Source organism: Chiloscyllium plagiosum, chromosome 34 (assembly GCF_004010195.1).
Source record: "Chiloscyllium plagiosum isolate BGI_BamShark_2017 chromosome 34, ASM401019v2, whole genome shotgun sequence".
NCBI lineage: Eukaryota > Metazoa > Chordata > Chondrichthyes > Orectolobiformes > Hemiscylliidae > Chiloscyllium > Chiloscyllium plagiosum.
In genome coordinates this window covers 32,195,899-32,221,584 of record NC_057743.1, presented here as the reverse complement: position 1 = coordinate 32,221,584, position 25,686 = coordinate 32,195,899, and the positions used below count along the sequence as shown (strand labels likewise).

The 25,686-nt window shown below is 41.7% G+C and overlaps 1 protein-coding gene across 3 annotated transcripts in view; it reads right to left on the bottom strand.

The window, feature by feature from the left end:
• Positions 1 to 25,686, bottom strand: part of espn (espin) — a 190,758-nt gene that overhangs the window by 92,710 nt on the left and 72,362 nt on the right. For all 3 annotated transcript variants that reach the window (XM_043676085.1, XM_043676084.1, XM_043676086.1), the window contains exon 8: positions 3,789 to 3,941. In XM_043676085.1, coding sequence (XP_043532020.1) covers positions 3,789 to 3,941 — 153 coding nt within the window. The remainder of the gene's footprint in view (positions 1 to 3,788; positions 3,942 to 25,686) is intronic.

Below are 25,686 nucleotides of genomic sequence, written 5' to 3'. Positions count from 1 at the left end.
AGTATTTCATCTCCTAGACAGGAAATATGATTGTAGTCATTGATGTAATATACAGGAATTCAGCACCCATTAATGCACAGCAAGATCCCAGAATCAGAAATAAGTTAACAAACTCGATAATCTATTTTTAGTGAAGTTGATTGAGCAATAAATAGCAAATGTTGAATCACATGACTTTACCATTGCTATTTTGTGGAAACATCTTCTCCATGTCTACTCTATCCAGGCCTCTCAGTATTCTGGAAGTTTCAATAAGTCACCCCAATCATTTTAGTTTCAAAACATGATGAAAATGTTATTATTTAAATTACATACAGATTGATCTAAATCTGATGAATTACAAAAATACTTCTTTGGTTGATTATCCACAGGTTGCATTTATGTAAGATCTAAAGGTATATTGCTATCTTAAACTGTAGAAAATATATTCACAAATAAATTGTTTCTTCACCAAAATGGTTATCGTTTACTAAACAATGTGGAATCTTTCTGCACTAAGTTGGCGAATATGTGTGCACTGGGGAATGAGTAAGAAACAAAGATTCAAGATGGGCAAAATCAGTGTGGCAGCTAGAGCGGGTCTTGCACAGACTGGCAGCTCCTCCCAGTGGTTGGAGGTAGTGGTGGACACAGCTGTTCATGGCCAAATGGAGGCAGTGGTGGTGGCAGCAGCATGGACATCCTCCTGGCGTTTGGGACTGGAGGTAGCGGTAACAAACCTTTCAAGATGGAGGCAATATCTCTGAGGAGGGCAGCTGGTGTAGGACTCTTGGTGAGATGGTAGTGGCAACCTGGTCTGGCAGTGGAGCAAGGGACTCTTGGCTGCAGTAGGCCCAGAGCAGCACCAGCAACGTGGTATGCCTGGAGCCGGGATTCCTGGCATCACCAAGTTGGCAGCCAAGGGACTCCTGGTTGCGGCATGAGTGTGGGTTCAGCATGGGACCTGGCAAGGGCATCAGTGTTGGCTTCAGTAAGGTGGGCCCTATGGCAAAGAGTTGGTGCCTAATGAGAGGGGACTCCTTTGTTGGTGGGTCTAGCACAGCCTGTGGTGAGGCGGTAGGGGAGGGGTGGCAGTGTAGGTGTTGTCAGCGAGTTGGTTCAGTGATCAGGACTCTCTTTCAGTTATATTTTTTATCCTTTTTATTCTTAAACTATTCAAAATAGTGCCAGATTATGGTGATAATTGAAGCTTTTCATTATTTTACTGTATCATTCAAAATTGAATGCAAGTGACAATAAATAAATCATTTATTCACACTCAGAAAAGATTATAACTACCTTTAGATGTTGCTACGTGCAAAATAGACAAAGGGCTATTCAAAGATTAAGATTAATCAGCTCGTTAAATGTGGGATGAACCTTGAATTAGAATTTACTTCAATCCTGTTATTTGTGAGCAAATATGGAGCAAAGCTGATTGTCCTGGAGAATATCCATCCCTCAATCAACATCACAAAAACAGACTGTCACATCATTATCACATTTATGGCAGCTTGCTGTGTGCAAATTGGTTGCCAAGTGTTACAACGCCGACTATACGCTGAAAACATATTTATTTATTTAGTTAAAAATGACACAACACCAGGTTATAGTCCAATAGGTTTAATTGGAAGCACTAGCTTTTGGAGCGCCGCTCCTTCATCAGGTGTTGGACTATAACCTGGTGTTGTGTGATTTTTAACTTTGTACCCCCCAGACTAACACCAGCATCTCAAAATCATAACATATTTATTAGTTACAAAACATTTCAAACAGGAGTGATTTTGCATGGATATACATTCAACCCCTAAACTCTGTTGTGCAGAAAAAATGGAATTTTGGTGATTTTGGGTAATTGAGCTTTTCAGAGAAGACTTGCATTCATGTAACATGATTCTCAGATCATCCCCAAAGCATTGGCAACAAAGGAAGACATTTAAAAGTGCAACCACTGTTGTGAGGCAGCAAAGGTTTGCTGCTGATTTTATAAGACAGCACATGCTAATACCCATGTAGTTGCATATCAGTGATAAGCCCTCCTTCATAAAAAGGAGTGCTTTTTACAGAGTGCTTTTACAGAGTGCACAACACTCTGTAAGATCTGTAAACATGGGAAAGATTACACACCCAAATTGGAAGCACTGGAGTTTTTTTATTGAAAAGCGCAAGCCAAATAGTGGTACAAGTATCAATCGGGGTTTTTAGCAAGAATGGAGTAAGGTACAAATGGAGACATGTCAATGTTTCAGAGGAAGAGATAAATGATCTTGGTAGTGGATAGGATATGAGTTTTGAAACTTAGCTCCCACCAGAGCAGTAGATCGCAACAGGGAACAGGGCAAAATCAAGGTAAGGTTTGTTAGGTGGCTGGAAGACAGTTACTGGCTACAACTTTGGAGGTTGAGAGGAAGATGGCACTTGATGCATGTAGCTCCTCACAATAGGTGAGAGGATAAGGGGAATTTGAAGCAATTTGCAGCAGAATTTTGTTAGAAATGAGTCATAAGTTAACTTTACTTTCCCACAGACTGTAGAACATTGGAAGGAAGTGCAGCAATCCTCCAGCCAACTCTGGCAATGGACACGATCTCAAATTACTTCAAATAACGCTAACAATCTTTCACCTAGACTGTTTAGTTTTAAAGAAGCCTGTCCTGTATTTCCTAGCTGTATTTCCCATATATCCTGTACTGTCACTGGCACAGTGGTTCACAGCGTCAGGGACACAGGTTCAATTTCAGCCATTCTCCCAGTGTCTGTGAGAGTTTCGTCTGGGTGCTCTGGTTTCCTCCCAAAGTCCAAAGGTGTGCAGGTTGGATAGATTGGCTATGGGAAATGCAGGGTTATGGGATAGGAGAGAGGGTGGGTCTTGGTGGGATTCTCTTCAGAGAGTCGGTGAGGATTCGATGGGCTGAATAGCCTAGTTCCACACTGTAGGGATTAAATGATTTCTCGGAACGATGTAGCACTGAAGGAGGTCATACAGCATTGTATCTGCCTTTCGGATAACTTCATCATGTGAGCCCTTGCTAAGTTAATGATATTCCAATGGATGGATGGGTGTGTTATTTCAGATAGAGGTAATGGAGTCAGAGGAAATTCATTGAAACATGTTAGTACATTGGGTGTTAGAGTGGGGTGGACAAAGTTAAAAATCACACACCAGATTTTAGTCCAACAGGTTTATTTGGAAGCACTAGCTTTCAAAGCACTGCTCCTTCATCAGGTGGACACAGCTACCTGATGAAGGAGCAGCACTCCAAAAGCTAGTGCTTCCAAATAAACCTGTTGGACTATAATCTGGTGTTGTGTGATTTTTAACTTACTAGTAAAAGCTCATGTGGTGACTTCAACCAAATAGCGAATTGCTCCACTTTTCTGTTGTGTTTAATTCCAGCCACAGACCGGCACTAAGCACATTCCAAACAGGATACTGCAGTTCTTGTTACCTTCACATAAAAGTAGTGCACTATAAATTTTTAATTGTTAAAAATTATTTTGACATCATGTGGAACTTAGAAGGGAGTGAAATGAATCAAGAATTTACTGTGAAGACGATTTATTCTGGATCAAGGTTGACCCAATTCCGATGAAAGGCCATTGACTTGAAACATTACTCAGTTTCTCTCTCCACAGATACTGCCTGACCTGTTGGGTGTTTCCAGCATTTTCTGTCTGCACTTCAGCTTTTGCAGTAGTTTGCTTTTGTTTACTACCTAGTTACTCTGGCTTGGAGGTTACCCACAATCATTTCTGGATCAGAGTTTTAGATAAACACTTTGTTTAGCTGTGTCATAGAGCAAACTCACTTCCTCATTGGGCGCCATTCCACTTTTCTCCTCTGCGTCGTTTCCCAGACTCTTGTAGTAATCTGCCGTGCTGGGCTCTTTGTTAAAACTTCTTGATTTTCGATTTGATTCTACCCTCCTCAGTCTGTTTGGATTTATTTCATTGAGGTTTAACTGTATGAGGAGGTAAGGAGGATGGAGGTAAAGATCAAGAGACAAAACCAAAGAAGTGAAAGCATATGTACATATACAGCAGTTCATCCACAAATATAATTCACTGTAAATTATAGTCAAACTTCAAACAGTGAAGTACCAGCTGCATTCAGATACAGAACAGCATAGAATCTAATGTTTATCTGTGTAGTTCAGTCAGGTTGTAGGATTTTGGCATTGTTGAGCTGACTGTCCATACTTGCCTCATATATGTTCTAAGAAGGTGTGTTGCTTTGAAGAGATTGTGTTGCAAACTAAATAATTACTTCAGTGGGAATTATTAGTTAACGACTCACCGAAGAACAGAACCACACAGAGAGATTCCTTTCTCTAAAGATCAGACAGTGCTATTCACTGAAGACCACAGTGGTTCTTCCAGATTCCTGACCTCAGCATATACCTTAAAATACCTATGATTTATCATTGATGAAGCCATTTACAAATCATTTCAGCTATTCATTTTCTCAATGGGCCACTATGGAAATTTGACCCAAATTGCCTTAATGTAATTCCTGTAGCTTTTGTGCACGCTCTCTTAACTTAGCCTCTGATGTAACAGCTAATGAAGACAGCCACAATGGACGAGGATAATGAAATAAATGAGATTTATCACGTAGCCCTTCCCCACATGCACTACACCTCGGATAGTCCTTCAAGTGAGGCAATGGCAAGCCTGCACGTTAGCTGAGATCTGGTACAGGTCCTTGGTGGTTAGCTGAAACCAATTGCATGGTGTAAAGCTAACAAAAACGGGTATTCAGATCTTGCTGCTGAACCACTCGGGGCAGCACGATGGCTCAATGGTTAACACTGCGGTGTCACAGCACCAGGGACCCAGGTTTGATTCCTGCCTGGAGCAACTGTCTGGAGTTTGCACATTCTCACTATGTCTGTGTCAGTTTCCTCCCCCAGTCCAAAGATGGGCAGATTTGGACATGCTAAATTGCCCAATAATGTACAGGCTAGAAGGACTAGCCAAGGGGAGTACAGGATTACAAGGTAGGGGTGTGGGTCTGGGTGGGATGCTCTTTGGAGGAGTCATGTAGACTTGATGGGCTGAATGGCCTGCTTCCACATTCCAGGGATTCTACGATTCACATGTTGGAAGGGTGTGGGGAGGGTCACCCTAATGGCTGTGCAGGATCTAGCTTCATACTTGAAGGCCAGCTAGCCTTGCTTTGTGGATTTTTTTTTTAAAAAGGAAATCTCTGCTTTTCAAATCTCCAACATTTGAATTTCAGTTGCTGCAGCAAATGAAGATGTCCCAAAGCCAACACAGAACATACCTACATTGTGACACAGGTCAGTTGTTGGCATTGGTGGTTTCACCTGAAGGTATGGTGGATGATATACACAATGCCACTATCTCCACACTGCACTGCAGGCTGCTTCCTACATGCCCTCCCCTTGGGAACTTGGATATGTGACACCACTTTATGGATCGGCTCAGCCTCTGAATTGTATGGTGCCCCTTTAAATATGGGCCCAGCATCCTGGGTTCTAAATTTCCTGAATCTCAGTCCTAGAGAGTGTCAGCTCAGTGAGTTTTGACAGAGGAAACAATGCCAAGCTCAATCCAGTGCTCTATGAGCTAGTGTCCTGCAGCCTAAAGGATTCTAACAGAGAGTCATGGAGGCCACATGTAAATCACCAGCTTCCACTGGGCGGGTAGATTAGATGCCCTACAGTGTGGAAACAGGCCCTTCAGCCCAACAAGTCCACACCGACCCTCCAAAGAGGAACCCACCCCCCTCTGACTAATGCTCCTAACACTATGGACAACTTAGCATGGCCAATTCACCTGATCTGCACATTTTTGGACTGTGGGAGGAAACCGGAGCACCTGGAGGAAACCCACACAGACACAGGGAGAATGTGCAAACTCCACACAGACAGGCGCCCGAGGCTGGAATTGAACCTGGGTCCCTGGCGCTGTGAGGGAGCAGTGCTAACCACTGAGCCACGTTGAAAATGTAAGAGACAGGTGCAAAGTTCATTAAATTAGTGGGGATTAAGTTACATAACATTTATTTAAGATCTATGTAAATTGGTGTTATAAGCTCATCAATGTACTCCTCACTGCTAATGGGTGAGTTTTCCATTTTCTCACCCTCCCAATGCTGTTAATTGCTTACAGATTTGTCACCACTTACAGTGTGACACATGCACTCCTTATACAATTCTCCATGTTCACTTATCACTTTGCCCACTCAATGGGCAATGAGCTCCGGCACTGTGCGTGAGTTTTTTTAAAATCAATTTGATCAAGGTGTATGGTTAGAATGACTACTTTCTTTTCATATGGCGAATTCCAGAAAGCGATTACATCCCAAGAGATTGAGCTGCATCATGTTACTGGAAAGCTGTTTTGTCCCTCCTTTCATTGTGTTTTCCGCAACTGTCCTCAGATAATATTGAGAAGAATAGGCTCAAGAAGAGAGTCTGGTTTTCTCAAAATTGTTCCTCTCCTCTCCGTTCACCTGTTTAACAATTACCCTCAAACTCTTACAAAAAAAAACGAGAGAACTGTCGATGCTGGAAATCAGAAACCAAAACAGAAATTGAGAATGAAGCTATAAGCAGGTTTGGCAGCATCTGTGGAGAGAAATCATAGTTAACGTTTCAGGTCGAGTGATACTTCCAGTTCTGAACCCAAAACGTTAACTCTGATTTCTCACCACAGATGCTGCCAGACCTGCTGAGCTTTTCCAGCAATTTCTGGGGGTTTTTTTGTTGCCCTCAAACTCTTCTTTGCCCTTAGATTCTTTCAATAATGGAATATAGATATTGACAAAGATGATAAAATGTACTGCACATATGATTGGTATCACACATGTGGTGTGGGCCTCAACAGTTTTAAAGGTTACCAGCTATCACTAGACTACACCTTACATTAGAGGTAAAAACAATGACTGCAGATGCTGGAAACCAGATTCTGGATCAGTGGTGCTGGAGGGAGGAGAGGGTGGAGTGGATAGGTGGAGAAGGAGCTGGGCAGGTCGGACAAGTCCGGACAGGTCAGGGGATCGAGTTTCTGGAGGTTAGAAGCTAGGATGAGGTGGGGGAAGGGGAAATGAGGAAACTGTTGAAATCCACATTGATGCCCTGGGGTTGAAGTGTTCCGAGGCGGAAGATGATGCATGATGATGCACCTTACCCTGACAATGTGCTTGCAAAAGGTATCTGAATCATTTCAACCTGGTTTGCTTCTTGGCTGAACCAGAAAATCTACTTGGAACCCCACTGCTCCACAATAACTCCAACCAATCCTACCATCCAAATAATAGGAAACAAACAGCAAATAAAATACAGAAAATTCTTCCCTTCTTCAGGACAGATCAACAAAAAGTTGCATTCTAGAAAAGGAGGGACCCCTCATTTTTCAAGACACAAATGCTCAGTTCTCGAAATGTGTTTTGATCTTGGGTATTTCACAAGACCACTGTAGAGTAGTCGGACAGCTCCATCGAGTTGGTTTCTGGACTTTGTTTCATAGAGGCATAGTGAACAATGTGAAATACCAGCAGGTAAGGTTCAGTCTCAACCCATGATCCCCACATGACAATCACAAACTTCATAAACCTGTCATACTCTAATAATCAATTAAACTTCACACCCTCAATCTGAATAGATCTTATTGACTAGAACTTATGTGTTTAACTGCTCATCCGTACTCAGATGGATTATTTTGGTAAAGCCAGTGGAGGGAATGGCCAAATTGTCCATGATTCTGGTTGATATTGCAATAAATATTCTCTTCTTTACTTCAGCAATTGCCTTTCACAAAGTGCACCTTGGTGAATGCCAAATGACCAATGAAGTGACACCTTTTGGCTGTTGAATATTCCATATAATTTGGAACGTTGAAATTATCAATTTAGCCCATTACATTCCACACATGCCTCTTTCCCTTCTGCTTCATCTATCCTCATCAGTACATCCTTCCAATTCTTTCTCCGCTGTATGCTGGCTGGCTTCCCCTCAAATGTCTTTATGTCACTCACCTCAACTACTCCCTGAAATGGCATAGTTCCACATTCCAGTTACCTTCCCATTGAACAGGATTCTGTGAATATCTTATTGGATTTATTAGGCTCCATCTTATATTTAGTTTTGGACTCTTGCTAAAGGAAAACATCAAACTTATTAAACCCCTGGATGTAGGTTTGCTCACTGAGCTGGAAGGTTCATTTTCAGACGTTTCGTCACCATACTAGGTAACATCTTCAGTGAGCCTCCGGATGAATCACTGCTGATGATTCCTGCTTTACATATATATTTTATAGAAAGCAGGAATCATCAGCAGTGCTTCATCCGGAGGCTCAAAGATGTTACCTAGTATGGTGTCGAAATATCTGAAAATGAACCTTCCAGCTCAGCGAGCAAACCTACATCCAGAACCTCAACCTGAACTACAAACCTTCTCAAAACACGTTAATAAGCCCCTTCCTAAATTCAAACACCATTGTCAGGTCACCCTTGAGCTTGCTCTTCTCTGAAGAAACAGACCAAGCCTGTTCAGTCTCATATGAGCAGGAAATCCTCTCAGTCCTGGTATCATCCAAGTAAACCTTTTTAGTTGTGTCTCCTCCAGCACCTCTACCTCCTTGTTTGTAGTTTGGAGAACCCGCTTATTACACTCAGAGTGATCAACACAAGGTTTAACAGAACCTCTCTGCTTTTCCTATCCTATTCTGTTCCCACTAACTCTCCAGGCTACCACAAGAGAAGCAGAAACTGGCATAGAGATGCCAGAGGATTGCCATTCTCTGCAGAATTGTGCCCCATTGGAAACCAGCTCTTTTGAGAGAAGAAGGGAAATTAAATGCAAAGAGCTAAGTCCTCGGACAGGTTACAGCATTGAAGATTCTCAGGGAATAATTTGCTGGGACACTCTGGGGACAATGAGCCACACCTGTCACCGACAGGTAACAGTAAATCATAGACAGACTGCACACGAGATGCTTAAACGTTGGGCATACACAATGGGTCACTGCTTTTACAGAAAGTCACTCCACACAGGGATAAATGGCCAAGAATTCATATTTTAAGGGCAACATAGAGAGATGTGTGGAACAGATTTCAGAATTTTCACTGTTCAGTGGAAAAAAAAACATCAGTCCCTTCTGGGCCCACGGAACTAACGCCTGAAAACTTATGATAAATCATAAATCCCAAGAGAAGACCTCACACGATAAATAAAAATACATTATGTAAACCTGGCCTGGTGAGGTACTATAGCTTTGCAAAGTCAGGCTCCAAATCCCATCACGTGACATTTCAAAGCCATGGTGATGGATTGTAAATGCAATCCACAAAACCAGAAATGGGAGTGTGCACAACCTGCTTCTAATTAATTTTGAGCAGGATCTAAAGTATAATTCATGTAAGTTCCAAAACAGCAATTTCATTTCAAAGTGATAGATTAACTCTTCAAATCCTCTCAGGATAAAATGCTACATCTTTCTTTGCCTGAAGCGGTTTCCAGTGTTTGGAGAGATTGTTATCATTCTCACTAAAAGTTTAAAATGCAAGGGTCAGGAAGGTTGCAGGCAAAACAATGTGAGCAGACAGCTCCCTCCTGAGCCTGTCTGAATGCCTTTGCCCTGTCATGCAGTCCTAATACTGACTTTTCCAAGCATGCAAATGTTCCCTCTTGCAACAAATTGTTTTTCTTCATATTTGAAAAAATTGTCAAGCAATTTAATGCTAGGAGGTGAAACTTGGCAGAATGAGTGCCAATGCAAAGCCAATCACTGGGATAATACATCACCGCATAGCTTGTCTCTTTAACATTCTCAGTATCAGTGGGGTATGCACCTGGAAATTAATATTGAATGTAACAAACGTAGTGCAATAATCATGGGGAACTTTACACCACTTTAAACTTGGGTTGTTTAAGGTAGATTTTGGAGCTAGATCAAAAGGTATTTAAAATAGAGTAATAGATTCATAAAATTGTACAGCATGGAAACAGACCTTTTGGTTCAACTCATCCATGCTGACCAGATAACCTGAATTAATCTAGTTCCATTTGCCAGCATTTGGCCCATATCCCTTTAAACCCTTCCTATTCATATACCCATCCAGAAAAATGTAATTGTACCAGTGTCCACCACTTCCTCTGGCAGCTCATTCCATACACACACCGTGCCCTGCTTGAAACAGTTGCCCCTTAGGTCTCTTTTACAACTTTTCCCTCTTAGCTTAAACCTTTTAGTGTTGGGTTCCCCTACCCTGGGAATAAGACCTATTTAATTTATAATTTGCAACAAATATTCATTGCTTTAATGGTTTTAAAACAAAATCTCACAGCAAATATGGTCTGACCATGAGAGGTTAAAGATACTGCTTTAGTGTGTCATGGAAGCAGGAAGTTGAAACTTTATTGCTGGAACAGCACAGCAGGTCAGGCAGCATCCAGGGAACAGGAGATTCGACGTTTCGGGCACAGGCCCTTCTTCAGGAATCTTCAGAAGGGCCTGTGCCCGAAACGTCGAATCTCCTGTTCCCTGGATGCTGCCTGACCTGCTGTGCTGTTCCAGCAATAAAGTTTCAACTTTGATCTCCAGCATCTGCAGACCTCACTTTCTCCATGGAAGCAGGAAACCTCACTATATAAAGTTTATTCACCCGCACACACACAACATGGGTGCTGGGGAAAGAATAAGCATTACCGCAGTTAGGCAACAGTGTGGGGGGTAATCAACAAAACAGGAGTATCAGGGGTTCTGTTCACTCTAAAAACCAGCTGTGTCCTAGGTGGGTCAGTGTAAGGTACTATGCACATGTAAATACAGGGTGACTTAGTGATGGGATGCCAGCCTTCATGGAGATATTTCAGTGGCACTAGAGAAAAACACACACCTATGGAGATTCATTCGCAACGGTCATCTTTGACTTAGGGAAAGCAATTCTGAAATCATTCCGCTATTTGGGAACAAAAGAAGAACAAAAAAAACGTTTATGGATAAACACTTAAAATGCTATAATATTCAAGACTATAGGCCAAGTGCTGGAAAGTGGGGCTAGTGTCGATAGGTCAGCACAGACTCAATGGGTGAAAAGGACCTTTCCGTGTTGCATGACTCTACAATGATACAGCAAGGCCTTCAGCAGAGGCCAGAATTCAAGCAAAACTCGACAGTCACTGCAGCTACTTCAGCTGTACAGGTTAAACATTGATGAATTAATTAAAAATAAATCCAAAGTTTATTCTAAAACTAGCAGTTTTGAAGTTACCAAATCATTCGTCCTGTTCTAATTCACAAATGACCATATTCTTAAAAAGAAACGACCTTAAACCCTACTCATTTCACTACGTACCCCATCATGCCACAAGTGGTGAAGCTCATGCAATGATTTTCTGATCCCTATCAGTAAGCAGGAAATGAAAACAGACGTTTGCCGACACAAAGAGGATATAATAGAATGGATGAAGGTGCAGAGTCTAATACAAGGTTTTGCCACCTTTGTTAGATATTTGAAAGCACAGAGGAAGTAATTCAACATAAAGGGATCTTGAGGCAAAGTTCAAGAGAAAGAAACATGATGTCTTAAAAGAATGTCTAAAAGTGGTGAAAAACATTGGAAATGAAGATTAGACCAGGTCGCAAATTTGAAGGAGGTCACTGTACCAGATCATGTAAACACTTAAAGGTGAGAATGAGGCTTTTGAAAATGAATGTGGAATCAGTGCTACCTGCTCAGAATTGAGGTAATAGAGGCTGCAGGTAGAAACAACATGCACAACATTAGTTTAGTAGGGTTGGAGTTTATGGAGTATGGAAGTTAGGATGCCAGCAAGAACAGCATTTGTAAAAACCAAGTCTGCAGTGATAAAGGAATGACTGAGGGTATCTGTGACAATAAGGCAGAGAAATGCATTATTACAAAACAAAGGGAGAAGGCGACCTTCTCAATGGGATTGATTCAAGTACTGGTAAAAACAAGGACTGCAGATGCTGTAAATCAGAGCCTAGATTAGAGTGGTGCTAGAAAAGCACAGCAGGTCAGGCAGCATCCGAGCAGCAGGAAAATCGACGTTTTGGGCAAAAGCCCATCAGGAATAGAGATTCAAGTACTCCTGAGCCTTCCTTCATGAAAGAAAAGACAGCCATCGTATCAGTCCTTTCCTAATAAGTATAGTCACACATTGCAGGTATAAAAACATAAGAAATAGGAACAGGAGTGGGCCATTCAGTCCCTCAAGGCTGCCCTGCCATTCAACAAATCCATGGCTGAACTATTCTAAACCTTAATTCCTTTATCATGCCAGCTCATCGTAACCATCAACTCCCTGATATTTTAGAAACCTATTTACCTCCTCTTTAAATACTTTCATTGATCTAGCCTCCACAATTCTCTGGAGGCATGAATTCCAGTTCATCACTACCCTCTGGGAGAAGAACATAAAACAGTGCAGCACTGGAATAGGCCCCTCAGCATACCATGTCCGTGCTGAACATGTCGTCATTCCAAACTAAATTCCTAAGAAATTCCTTTGCATCTCAGTTTTAAATGAGGGTCCCGTTATTCTGTAACTACATCACCTAGATTGACATCCCCCCACTGGTGGAAATTTTTTGAGAGGACGTTTTTCAAGGTTTTTCTGTATGAATCTCCTCTGCACCCTTTTCAACTTTTGCATAATATTCAATGCCTATGCTTCGTAAACTTGGTTGTATTCCTTGAGTTTATATGGGTGAATTGTTTGAAAAGTTTAAAATATTAATACAGATAACCTATTTGCTCTATTGAGGGAATCAAATGTGAGGGATATAATCTTAAAATTATAACCACCTCATTTAGAAAGAAAATCAGGAAGTGATTTCTCCACATAAACGTCATGAATTTCTGGAATTTTCTCCCATTAAAAGGTTAGAGCACTGAGAAACAATTGGAGCTTTTGAGGCTGAGATTGGTAGTTGCATGGGTCTTGAGGGATTATGGAGCTAGATCAATGGAATTAGTACAACAATTAAATTGAAGGACAGAACATGCTGATGGGCTGAATGGCTTATTCATGTTCTTTATTACTGGAAGTATCTCATTTCCAAACTACAAAAATTGAAACTACTCTCTTTACGATGCCAATTTCCTTCTATCAGTATTTGCAGAAACAGAATTATTGTCATACTCTTGATGCTTTGGGTCCTGTATCTAAGGAAGGATGTGCTGGCTTTGGAGATGGTCCAAAGGAAGTTTACAACAATCATCCCAGGGAAGATGGGTTTGTCATATGAGGAAAAGCTAAGGATCTGTACTCGATGGAGTTCAGAGTGATGAGGGGGATCTGATTGGAACATACAAAATACTGAGGGGCCTGGATAGAGTGGCCATGGAGAAGATGTTTCGACCAGTGGGAGAGACTAGGACCCGAAGGCACAGCCTCAGAATGAAGGGACAATCCTTTAGAACTCAGATGAGGAGGAATTTCTTCAGCGAGAGGGTGGTGAATCTGTGGAACTTGTTGTTGCGTAGGGCTGTGGAGGCCAAGACATTAAGTGTATTTAGGACAGAGACAGAGGAGTTCTTGAATAGTATGGGGATCAAGGGTTACAGGAGAAGACAGGGGAATGGAGTTGAGATACATATCAATCATGATCAAATGGTGAAGCAGACCTGATAGACCGAATAGCCTAATTCTGATCCTGTGGTTTTATGGTCTTTTGTCACCGAGCTCTTTCAAAAGCTCTTTTCACATGTCTTTCCAAATTCTCTTTATCCTTTGTACTTTATTTTATCGTACAATTGGGGAAGCAGTTAAAGCTCAGCTACAATTGTGATAGTGGCCATGAAGGCAGACCATGACTAAACTGCAACGCTGTCAGGAGTTCCAGCTTTCGCACAGGATGATAAATCCTGTCTGGTTGATGAAATAATCTGAAAGTCTTGGAAGAAACATGGAAACCAAACTGCACCCAGCAATTCAATGATTGAAAAATATCTTGAAAAATACATTTTACCGCACTGCGGTGAGGGCCTTTTGGGGTTAACTGTCAGACCATACCATTACAATTTCATTGAAGGTAATGCCCTGGTGGTAATACTGCTAGACTATTAATCCAGAGACCTAGGTAATGTTCTGGGTACGTGGATTTTAATCCTGCCATGGCAGCTGGTGGGATGTGAATCCAATTAAAACCTGGAATTAAGAAGCTAATGATTATTATGAAACCATTGTGATTGTCAGGGAAAATCCATGTGGTTCACTAGTGTTCCTTAGTAGGGACACGATGGCTCAGTGGTTAGCACTGCTGCCTCTGAGCACCAGGGATCCGAGTTCAATTCCAGCCTCTGGCGATTGTGTGGAGTTTGCACATTGTCTGCATGGGTTTCCGCCCACAGTCCAAAGAATTGTGGGTTAGGTGGATTGGATATGCCAAATTGCCCTTGGTGTCCAGGGATGTGCAGGCTTGGTGGATTAATCATGGAAAATCCAGAGGTACAGGAATGGGCTTGGTCTGGGAGGTGCTCTTTGAAGGGCCAGTGTGGACTCGATGAGTGAATGACCTGCTTCCACACTGTAGGAATTCTATGATTTAAGAAATGAAACTGCCATCTTGACGTGATCTGGCCTACATGTGACTCTGGGACCACAGAAATGTGATTGATGCTCAATTGCCCTCTGGACAATTATGGGATGAGTAATGAATGCTGGTCTAGCCAGGAATCCCACATCCTCAGAATGAATTAGGGGCAGGCAATAAATGCTGGCTCAACCATGATGCCAAGGGACTGAATAAAGACATTTAGAGGCAATTTCACTGGGACCACACGTGGTCAACTCAGTGGATGTGACTTCCTGTGTTTGTAATGGTTTACAGTATGTGATGCACTCATTTCTGAGCATGGACAAGGCCCAAAACACACCAATTTAGCAGCAACCAACCAAACTGGTTCCCCTACTAAACTTGTGACAACCTTCCTTAGGTGTCTGAACAAACTGGACCTTTACTATTAACTTCTGCCCAACCATGCAAATATCTTGACATAAGACGGGGCAAGGATTCAGCTTGGTTCTAAGTGCTCCCATACTTCAATCAATCATTATCATAAAAACAAGCCAGAGCATAATTCTGCAGTTTTAAAAGCAAAAAGAGGAGAGAAAACTGAAATGGCGAAAGAAGCTTGAGGGCTGCTGAGATGTATTCGGAAACAGTGTGCAATTCCCTTTATCCAAATGTACAATACAGTTTCTTGGCTTATATCTGCAGGTGTCCGCTGGTGAAATAATCTGTTGTATGCACTGCTCAGGAGAAGCAGTATTCAAAGAGTTAAAACAATGAGCGAGTGTTTGTCTATTAAAACAAACACAGCTGCAGCTTCCACAATGGCCTAGCCTACTCTTTGGCAATACATTAAAGCAGTTAAGCAGAAAGATTTATATTTATACAGCATATTTCACCACTTTGGGACATCCCAAAGAGCTTTACAGCAAGCAATGTAGTTTGCAAATGCAGTTGCTGTTGTAGGAAATGCAGCAGTCAATTTGAATACAGCAAGTTCCTACAAACAGTAAAGAGTATTACTGAGTATCTCAGTCATACTCATAAAGCAGAATGTACATACAGAAAGCTTCATATTCTAAATTGTGCGGCCCTATCCTTTGCAGACAGAAAGAACATGTGCACACAGTACACCTGTTTCAACTAAAACAAAAGGTGACCAGACACTCTGGTTCATTTCTCAGGGCAATGCCTTGTCCAATCAAAGCCAACCTGCCTAATTTAAAAATGAACATGGATTGGCAGTTAACCATTAGTCTTCATTGAACTGGTGCATTTTCCATGGCAACACTTTTACAAATGGGTTTCCTCCAGGTGCTCCGGTTTCCTCCCACAATCCAAAGATGTACAGGTTAGGTGAACTGGCAATGGGAAATTGCCCACAGTGTTCAGGGATGTGTAGGTTAGGTGCATTAGTCAGGAATAAATGTAGGGGAATGGGTCTGGATGGCTTACGCTTCAGAGGGTCGGTGTGTACTTGTTGGGTTGAAGGACCTGTTTCTACGCTGTAGGGATTCTATGAGTCAGAGACCACCTGCTACCCAATCAAACTCTCCTCACACACAGTATAAATTTTGGTTGCTCCCCTTATTGATATTGAATTGTCCTGATGTGTGCCAGATGAAACACTTCAACAAAATGAATCTTTTTTCAGCCATAATCAAGTGCTGTCCTATCAAATGACTATTTGTAAACAGCAATGGGTTAATTCATCAAACAATCTGCTTTTAGTGATACTGATTGAGGGCTAAGTACTTGTTCGAACACTTGGTAGAACTCACCTATAGTTCTTCAAATTATTATCATGGGATCATTTACATCCACCTGAGGGAGCAACTGGGCACAGATATAGTCTTGTCAACATCGCTTATAACCAAGAAAAAACATTTTGAATAAGGTTGTTGAATTAAAGAGAGAGTGAATTAAACCTGTGTTTCCCCTTTCACTCCCCTTTGCACCATTTTGAAATCAAAAGTAGGAAGGTTATACTGCAGTTACATGATTGTATATGGAAACTGATTTTTGGTAATCCTGCGTAAATGCATTGGAAGCAGTTCAGAAAAGGTTAATCAGATTAATACTTGTAATGGATGGGGTTTTAAAATTTTCTTCATTCATTCACAAAATGTGGGATTGCTGGCTAGGCCAATGTTAATTGGTGTCCACAGGGCAGTTAAGAGTCAACCATGTTGTTGGTAGATCCAGAGTCACATGTAGGCTAAACCAAGAAAGGACAGCAGTTTCCTTCCCTAAAGGACATTAGTAAAGGAACAGGACTTTCCTGATATTCAGCAGCAGTGTCATGGTCATCATTCTATTGAATTTACATGGTGGGATCTGAACACAGGTCCTCAAAACATTACCTGGGTATCTGGATTTATAGTCTAACAACAATACCATTAAGGCATCACCTCCCCTTTGCTTATGAGGAAAGGTTGGTCAGGTTGGGCTCAGATATGCTGGAATTTAGAAGGGGAGGAGGTGACTTGACTGAAAGGCTTTTGCCCCAAACGTCGATTTTCCTGCTCCTCGGATGCTGCTTGACCTACTGTGCTTTTTCAGCACCACTCTAATCTTGAAACATACAAGATCCCAAGGGATTTTGACAGCATGAATGTGGAAAGAATATTTGGTCTTATGGAAGAATCTAGAACTAGGGGTCACTGTTTAAAGACTGATGGTCAATTATTTAAGACAGAATGAAACATTTATTTTTCACAGACATTTGGGAGTCATTGGAATACTGTTCCTGAAAGTAGAATCTTTGAATATTTTCAACACAGAGATGGGCAGATTCTTATTAAGCAGGGGAAAGTTTGGTGCCTGAAGTAGGTGTGAACTGTCCTTGAGGTTACAATCAAATCAGGCATGATATCATTGAATGGCGGAACACGCTCGAGGGGCTGAATGGCCTACTCCTGCTGTTTGTTGATACAGACATATTCTATAGGTTTTGTTCCTTTGTTACATTTAAGATCGTGATTTAAATGGAGATGATATGACTTCTGTCTTGTTCTTCACCCTAATAGTTATTTTCTGATGTAGATGGTAATGGTTTTGAGGGAGTTAATATTCATGTTTCATTTACTCCATCCACTCACCATGTTTGGGTGGTGATAGGGAATTCTACTTTATCTTTCAGGTGGTGTAGATCCCCCACTATCAACATCCTGGGGACTACTGTTAACCAGAAACTGAATTGGAATAGCCACATATAAATACTGTGGCTACAAGAACTGGTCAGAGCCTGGGAGTACTACAACAAGTAGCTTACCTCCTGAATCCCGAAAGCCTGTCTACTATCTCGACGACACAAGTCAGGAATGTAATGGAACACTCCTCGCTTGCCTGGATGAGAAAAACACTCCAGAACTTAACGCCATCCAGTGAGAAGCAGCCCATTTGATTGGCATCACACTCACAAGCATCCACTCCCTCCACCACCAATGCTCAGGGTCAGTAGCATGTACCAACTACAACATGCACTACAGAAATTCACCACGGCTCCCCAGACAGGACATTCCAAACCCACAACCACTTTCACCTAGAAGATAACAGCTACAGTTACAAGGTTCCCTCTAAGCTAATCACTATTCTGACTTGGAAAGATATCAACATTCCTTTACTGTTGCTGTGTCAAAATCCTGGAACTCCCTCCAAAAGGAATTATCTCATCTCATGAATAAATTTTTTAAATGCATCTGCATCAGTTCCCTACGATCCTTAGTAATTATGTTTGAGTAACTGTATTTGCACTTATCACTATCATGCAATTAAGCTTCTTGTTATTTAAGAATAATGCCTCTTCTGGAGATACTTCACAGTGGTGTATCCTTTAACACTAATCACTAGTTGGACCAAGGATAACACCAAGGACAAAGGAGGACTGATGGCCATGAACTATCAGAAACAACTCTTACCCAGTCTCAAATCGTGGTAGAAGTGGCAAACACCACATGGTCCCAGAATTAGTCATTTGGAGAAGTGTTCCATCCCCGACGCCTGGGTGAAACTACTCATGATGAAGATATATAGCGAGCTATTGTTTGGGCTGTTATTTCATTCAGAACTTGCTTGTATGCACCAGTAATCATTCAATCACAATTACCATACAGGAAGTGGTCATTTCAGTTCTCTGAAAAGGGTTATACAATTAGTCTCACCACCTCTGCTCCTTCCCTACAGCCCAGCACTTTGACCCTCTCTTTAAATCTTTATCAAATTCTATGTTGAAACCACAGTTTAAACTGCTTCAACCATCCTATCCGACCAGATCATGACAACACATCCTTCAAGCGCCTCTCCCTCTGAACGGAAAGGAGCCATAATCAGAATATGAAAACTGTCAACTTGTCTTTCGGGCAAGCACATAAGTTAAATAAATTTGAAATGAAAAGTTAGATTCCATTCAGCCAACAATAAGGGGAATGAAAGCAATAAGTTCTCACCTGCCTGGCTCAGCTTTACTCATTTGTCAGGCTTTAGGACCACAAAACGTCCTGCTTTAGAAAGACAATTGTCACACACTTCTGAGTTCCATCTGTGAATGGAGCCTCCAGTTGAGGGGTAGCCACAGTTTTGCGTTCCCATGTTAGCAACCAAAAGGCTTTTGTAATACTTTACACTGGCCGATTTAAACCCACAAGTTGTAATTTTGCCAAATGGGAACAGGTTGTTGACATTAAACAGTGTGTCACAGGAATTTGTTCATGCTGCAGCAGGGTGTGCAATGGATGGCCAAGAGGTTGCGTTGGGTTGAAGGCTTGCACTCTGTTCTGGAAGTGCAGCTCTGACCAGTTCGGTAAGTGGTTCCAACGCAGTGGCCTTTGAGGGCCTTTGCAGGTCGAAGGGAAAATCCCAGATCGAGGGTCCCCTCCCTGTAACTGGGCAGCCAGCAACAGACCAGCTGCGTTTAGGATAACCAGGCCTACATATAGCCTAACCCACCATCCTTAAAGAGACCAACTCCCTTTTGAAAGGTGCTACTGAATAATTTACTGATCAAGGTATCTCCTGTATATGTCCGGAGCGCCACCTACCAAAGGCCTTAGAAACAGGCAAAAATGAGTTTCTACTCACTTAGATTTTGGACATTTTTATGTTTCCTTCACATCAAGATTTGTCTTTTCAGCCATCAGCAAAAGTTCACCTCATGAAGTGAAACTATTCCCAATGGGTTTGAATTCCCATATATCCATCGTAAGACCACAAGACATAGGAGCAGAAATTAGGCCATTCAACCATTGAGTCAGTTCCGCTATTCAACCATGGCTGATAGGTTTCTCAACCCCATTCTCCTGCTTTCTTCCTGTAACCCTTGATAATCAAGAACCTCTCTATCTCAGTCTTACATGGACAGAAGGCCAACAATAGGGTCCATCTAAAATGCAGCACTTTTTATTTTTCCATCAGAATTCCTAGGTTAAGTCAAAGTCACACTTTGCATTAAATAAACCATCTTTAGTTCCCTATTCCACTACCTGATTACTTTTCAATGGAAATCACATAGACGTTAGTTGAATGGAGTGGTGAATCAAATCCAATTACAACAGTTCAACAAAGTTATTGACAATAAAACTACAAAGCCAAAAATACGAACATTGAAAAGAATATCACAGTATGAGTTTTCAGAGAAAAACATGCTACATACAACCCTCTTCCAAGTCTCACTGCAATGTTCCTGGAACTGAAATTCATCAAGCTCTGTATATTTGTACAGAAAATAAATCTGTTAAAAATCAAAATCTGATATCGACATGAACCTTACCAACAAAGTCTCTGTATCACTAGAATAAGAGAAGGATGGAAGAAAAGGACAAAAACATTCAAATGACAATGCAACTCGAATGCAATTTTGATTTCTCTTTGTAGCATTTCAAACGGAATGCCTCATTGTAAAGGTAATTTTAATCAAACTATCTTAGTTAAATTGGGTTTCACTTTCTCCCCCAAGTATTCCAGACACAGAAACCAAAACATTCATGAATCTAAAACAGGCACAATGTTAAGATAGGTTTGTAAACTGAAATGTTTTACTTACCTGAGGTTGCATGGGCATAGTCGAGAAGTTACTGATCCTTCAATAGTAGAATTGTACAGTAACCCAGAGTTGATACCTGAAACACCAACTACACACTAGCTACCTTCTACTGTTACCATGACCCTAAATATATTATTTAAACCTATCAGCTGAAATGACAATGACATCATTCATACTTACTGCCCAATCAAGTTCCTCCTTGCTTGTGTGCAAGGTTTTTTTTTCCTTTCTTTACATATTGAACAATAAATAATGGTTAAGCTATTGTCTCCCTGTGCACTCCACCTCACTGAAGACAAAACATGTAGAAATGAACATCAAAGAATATGCAACAAAGGCCCAATTACAGAGATGAACCCGAATGGACACAGAAAAGAGAGAGAATCCTTGAGGCCAAAGCTGAGAAATTTGTGGACCACTGAGGATAAAGGCCACCAGCCTCAGGAACATTTTGTGATTGATCTTTGCACTGGGGTAAGTTAACTAATGTCAGCCAGAGGGCCAGGAAGCAACAATGTACCTCAATGTCTTTGACAGACAATTTAAAAATCAACGACAGTAATCACCATCGACTGCTGTGTAGTGCCTTTACCTGGAAAATGTGCATATGGGACAATCTCAAACCACTGGGTTCAAATGCTCAAGTCACATTTCTGATTCTGCTGCACAAAACCCAGCCTGACACTTCAATGGGAGTGCTGCACTGCCGAAGGTGCCAGCTGAGATGTTAAACTGTGTGCAACTGCATATGAAAAGATCCACTGGCACTACTCAAGGACGAGTAGGAACCTTGGCTCCTTCAATATATCAGTGTTGGCTGAGCCTTCAGTTATGATGTGCACTCATGATAGAACTCTCGGCCTTAAGCCCCACATTTTGTCAGAATCCTTTCCACTCCCAAACGTGCATCTTTAACTCTTCATTTTGTAGCAATTCTCTCAACATCTTGCTAACTTTAGGGGAGGTGATGGCCTAGTGATATTATCACTGGATGATTAATCTAATGACTCAGGTAACATCCTGCAGACCCATGTTCAAATCCCACCATGACAGATGGTAGAATATGAATTCAATAAAGCGTCTGGAAAAACTCATCTGGTTCACTAATGTCCTTCAGGAAAGGAAACTGTCAACTCTACATGTGACTACAGACCCACAGCAATGTTGTGGTTGATATTTAACTACAATTAGGGACAGGCAATGAATGCTGGCCCAGCCAGGGGCACCCACATCCCATGAATAATTAAAGAAAAATTGTCCAGCTCCTCTTCACAAACTGATTTGAAGAATTTTGTTCCATAAATATGAGGAATTATTGTTGAGAGGTACAAAGAACAGAGAACATTCTAACCAGTTCTCCAAGAATATTCGATGCAGCAACAGAAACCAAATAATGGACTCGTGTGGTTAAACACATTGCCTCAAAGGACACTCATCCAGGCAAGTGGGGAGTATTCCATCACACTCCTAATGTGTGCCTCGTAGATGGTGGAGGGTTGGGGAGTCTGGAGGTGAATAACTTGCTGCAGTATTCCTAGCCTCTGACCTGCTCTTGTAGCCATTGTGTTTATGTGGTGAGTTTCTGATCAATGATAACTCCCAGGATGTTGATTGTGAGGGAATTCAGTGATGGTAACGCCATTGAATGTCAAGGGGTGGTGGCTAGAATATAAGAAGAACTGCATGTTTTCCTTTAAATGATGCCATGGAGTTTTTAATGAACCATTTAACACATCAACAAGTCTTCAGGATAAACTCTAAATTGAAAGATCCACTCACAATGGGTTCAACCAACTTCTGGGTATTCTGTTCCTTGAAACTAACTCCTTCACCCATATTGCTTAGTGATAGTCATTGTCCCTACTGGGGTTGGCTATTTATGGCTACTCAAGGGATATTCATTTTGCAGACCCAGTCAGTGACTGTCACAGGCTAAACCAGGCTGTTTGTGACCCCAGTTCTATGTTTCAGCCTGAACTGAGTTTTCAGTATCATATGTGCATCATTACCAGGATCACCCTATTTTACATCTGCAACAAAACCCAACTGCAATTTTAAAACTCCCATCATTTCCTCAAACCTTCCAAGCTCTAGCCCTCCCCATCTGTGATCGATCCAGCCTCAGAACTCGGTAAGCACTCCTCTAATCCTGGCATTTGAGAATTCCTGAATTTAACCATTCCACTGTAGGTAGTCATGTCTTCTGTTGTGGAAGAACAAAGCTCTGGAGTGCATTCCCTAAGCTTCTCCAACTCACATTATCTTGTTCTCCTCCTGAAAACATATCTCTTTGACTACATTTTAGACAACTGTCCCACTAAGGGAGGTGACAGCCTAGTGGTATTATCACCAGGCTATTAATCCAGAGATCCAGGGAATGTTTAGGGATCTCTGACTCAAATTCTACTGTGGCAGATGGCGGCATTTGAAATCAATTTCAAGTAAAGCTGGAATGAACAGTTTGATAATGAGCAGGAAATGATTGTTGGGGGAGAACCCATCTAGTGCAATGATGCCCTTTAGCATTTGGTCTTACCTTCATGTGACTCTAAGGTTAACGCAATGTGATTGACTTTTAACTGCCCGCTTAGCTAGCTTAACCAGCCTGTATTCTGTGAATGAATTTTAAAATTCTCCTAATACGTGTTAGTATTATTGCTTATTTTCTGATGCCTTAGGACTCTTACTATATTAGAGGCACTATATAAATATCCAAATTGTTGTTGTTACATTTGCACACTGTATGCCAACACTTCCCAACCTTCTTCCTACTGTGATCCTATTTTGAGGCTTGCCATACCTCCTCAGGGAACTTTTTCTGGGAGGAGGCGAGGGTGATGCAGGAGAGCAGAAGACCATTAAGAGAAGGGAAGGGGGGGGTTGATCATTGCAGTGGGAGGGGTGGGTCAATCCCAAGCTTTCACTAGATGCTCCAACCCCAACTTTACGATGCTCTACTGAAAGCAACAGTGTGAACTTGTCCCTACAAATTACTAAATACTGACAGAAGCAACTTTTGTTGTCCTGTTAATCTTCATTTTGAGTGCTAAGTACCTTGTAAAGTTGGTAGGTTTTTGATTGTTATATGGGGGTCAATGCTACTCTCAAAATTACATAATTGTTGTTTTCCCTTTCATCTCCCTTCAGTAATCACTCTCCCTTTCAGCTTTTGTTTTGTCACAAACTGCACTGCTTTCTCTCTGATGACCCAATTTAAAAGTATCTTTTTCCCGAATAATGAATTGTCACCAAATACTTGCAGAAGGGAATTTCAATTTTTAATGAGTCGAGAGCTCACTGGAGCCCTGGTCAAAGCCACAAGGGAAATGCTGAGCCAGACAGAAACAGATAATTACACTAAGGACTAATTTGACCAAACATCATTTACAAGTTTTTTTTTTCAATTAATTAGATTGGTCGCAACAAATGGGAAGCTGCACAAATACAAAACTTCAAGACAACCAGGCTGGAAGAACCAGCCCCTTCCTAGCTTTTCCTCTCTCATTTAAAAGAAAGAAAACTTGTATTTATACATAGCATCTTGAATGAATTCCAGATGTCTGAAAAGCACGTCACAGGTTTCTCTTTTTGACCTGCCGTCATTGTTGTGAAGTGGGAAAGATGGTAGGCCAATCCTGATCAGTAAGATCCTAAAGGTAGCCCTGTGACAATGACCAGATAATCTGCTTTAATGACGTTGGTTGAGGGATAAATGTCAGCCTTTTACAGTGTCATGGGTCCTTCCGCCTGAGTGAACAGACCGGGCCTTTATTTAATGCCTCATCGAAGGGCCTCAGTTAAACGTCTCATCCAAAAGACAGCATCTCCAACTGTGCAGTCCTCCATCCATTCAATGTGATAATGTCAGGAGTGATGTGTTTCTCTAATCTCTGGAGTGGTAGCTGAAGCTCCAATCAGTTGACGCAGGGGAGGAAGAGCTACACACTGAGGGGCACTGATGACACCAAGATACCAACATCTCCATTCCCAGAGCGGAAATGTGAAACTGCAACTCCCAAAAGGTTGTTGAGGCACACCTGAAAATTCCAGTCTTTCGAGACTGTTAAATTCTAGTTCAGCAGCAGATTTATAGGCTACAGAACCAAGGTGGATAGATACAGGGCTGGCCTGGTGCCATTAATGGCTGAGCAATATTGAGGGCTGAATGGGATCCCTCTATTTAAACATGTTATGTCTAATGTGGGCATCACTGAAACTGCCCGATAATCCCTTCCAGCCACCAGCAGTTGAAAGAGGATCCTATTCCCCCAGCTCTTTCCCTATCACCCGAGAAAAATGGTCGAATGGCCTTGTGTTTCCCCGCGTAGATTACCCGTCCCTAAATGTGAATCTAACAGGTGACGTTTCAGCCCAGCACTGCCCGTGGGGTGGGGACAGGGCACTCCTAACCCTCCACTTTATTTTTTTCCCATCCACTTTCACATTAAACCAAGAACTTGACCGTTCCTCTGTGTCACTCAACAAGGAACCCTCAACTCACATCAGTTTATCCAGTCATTATCACATTGCTGTTTGTGGGAGCTTGCTGTGCACAGAATTTCCCATATTCAAACAGTGACTACACTCCTTGTGTTGCAAAGAACTTCAGTATGCTGTAAAATTGAGAAACTGGATAAGTGCAATTCCTTGCATGATGTTGTTGCTATACTGATGTTTCATATAAACTCTGAATTGAAAAACATCAACTCCCATTAGCTTTCTGCTTCACCCAAGTTCCAAAAAGATTATGCAACCAGTGCAAGTCCTTTAACAAGCAGGAAGACTGAGACTGACAACATTCCCAGACCGAGAATTAAATGGAATGAGTTATTTTGTTATATTAGTACAGCCGTCTGCATCAGGTTTGATGTTAATTAAACAGTGTAAGTTTTCCTAATGGGGCAGAGTGTTCAGTCAGTGCTCACTGGTCAATAAATAAAAGCAACTGGTTCTCACAACAGCCTTGAGGACTCCTGCTACGCTTAATGGAACTTAACAAGACTGATTGATTGTTTTGACACGATCAGCCTTGGACTGCAAAATGCACTTGTGATTGCTGATTTCATAATGAGTTTAATTGCAACACAACAACATACTGCACAACGTCTGACCACCAAGGGGGAGGAGGAGGACGGGGGGGCGGGAAGGAGGGGGG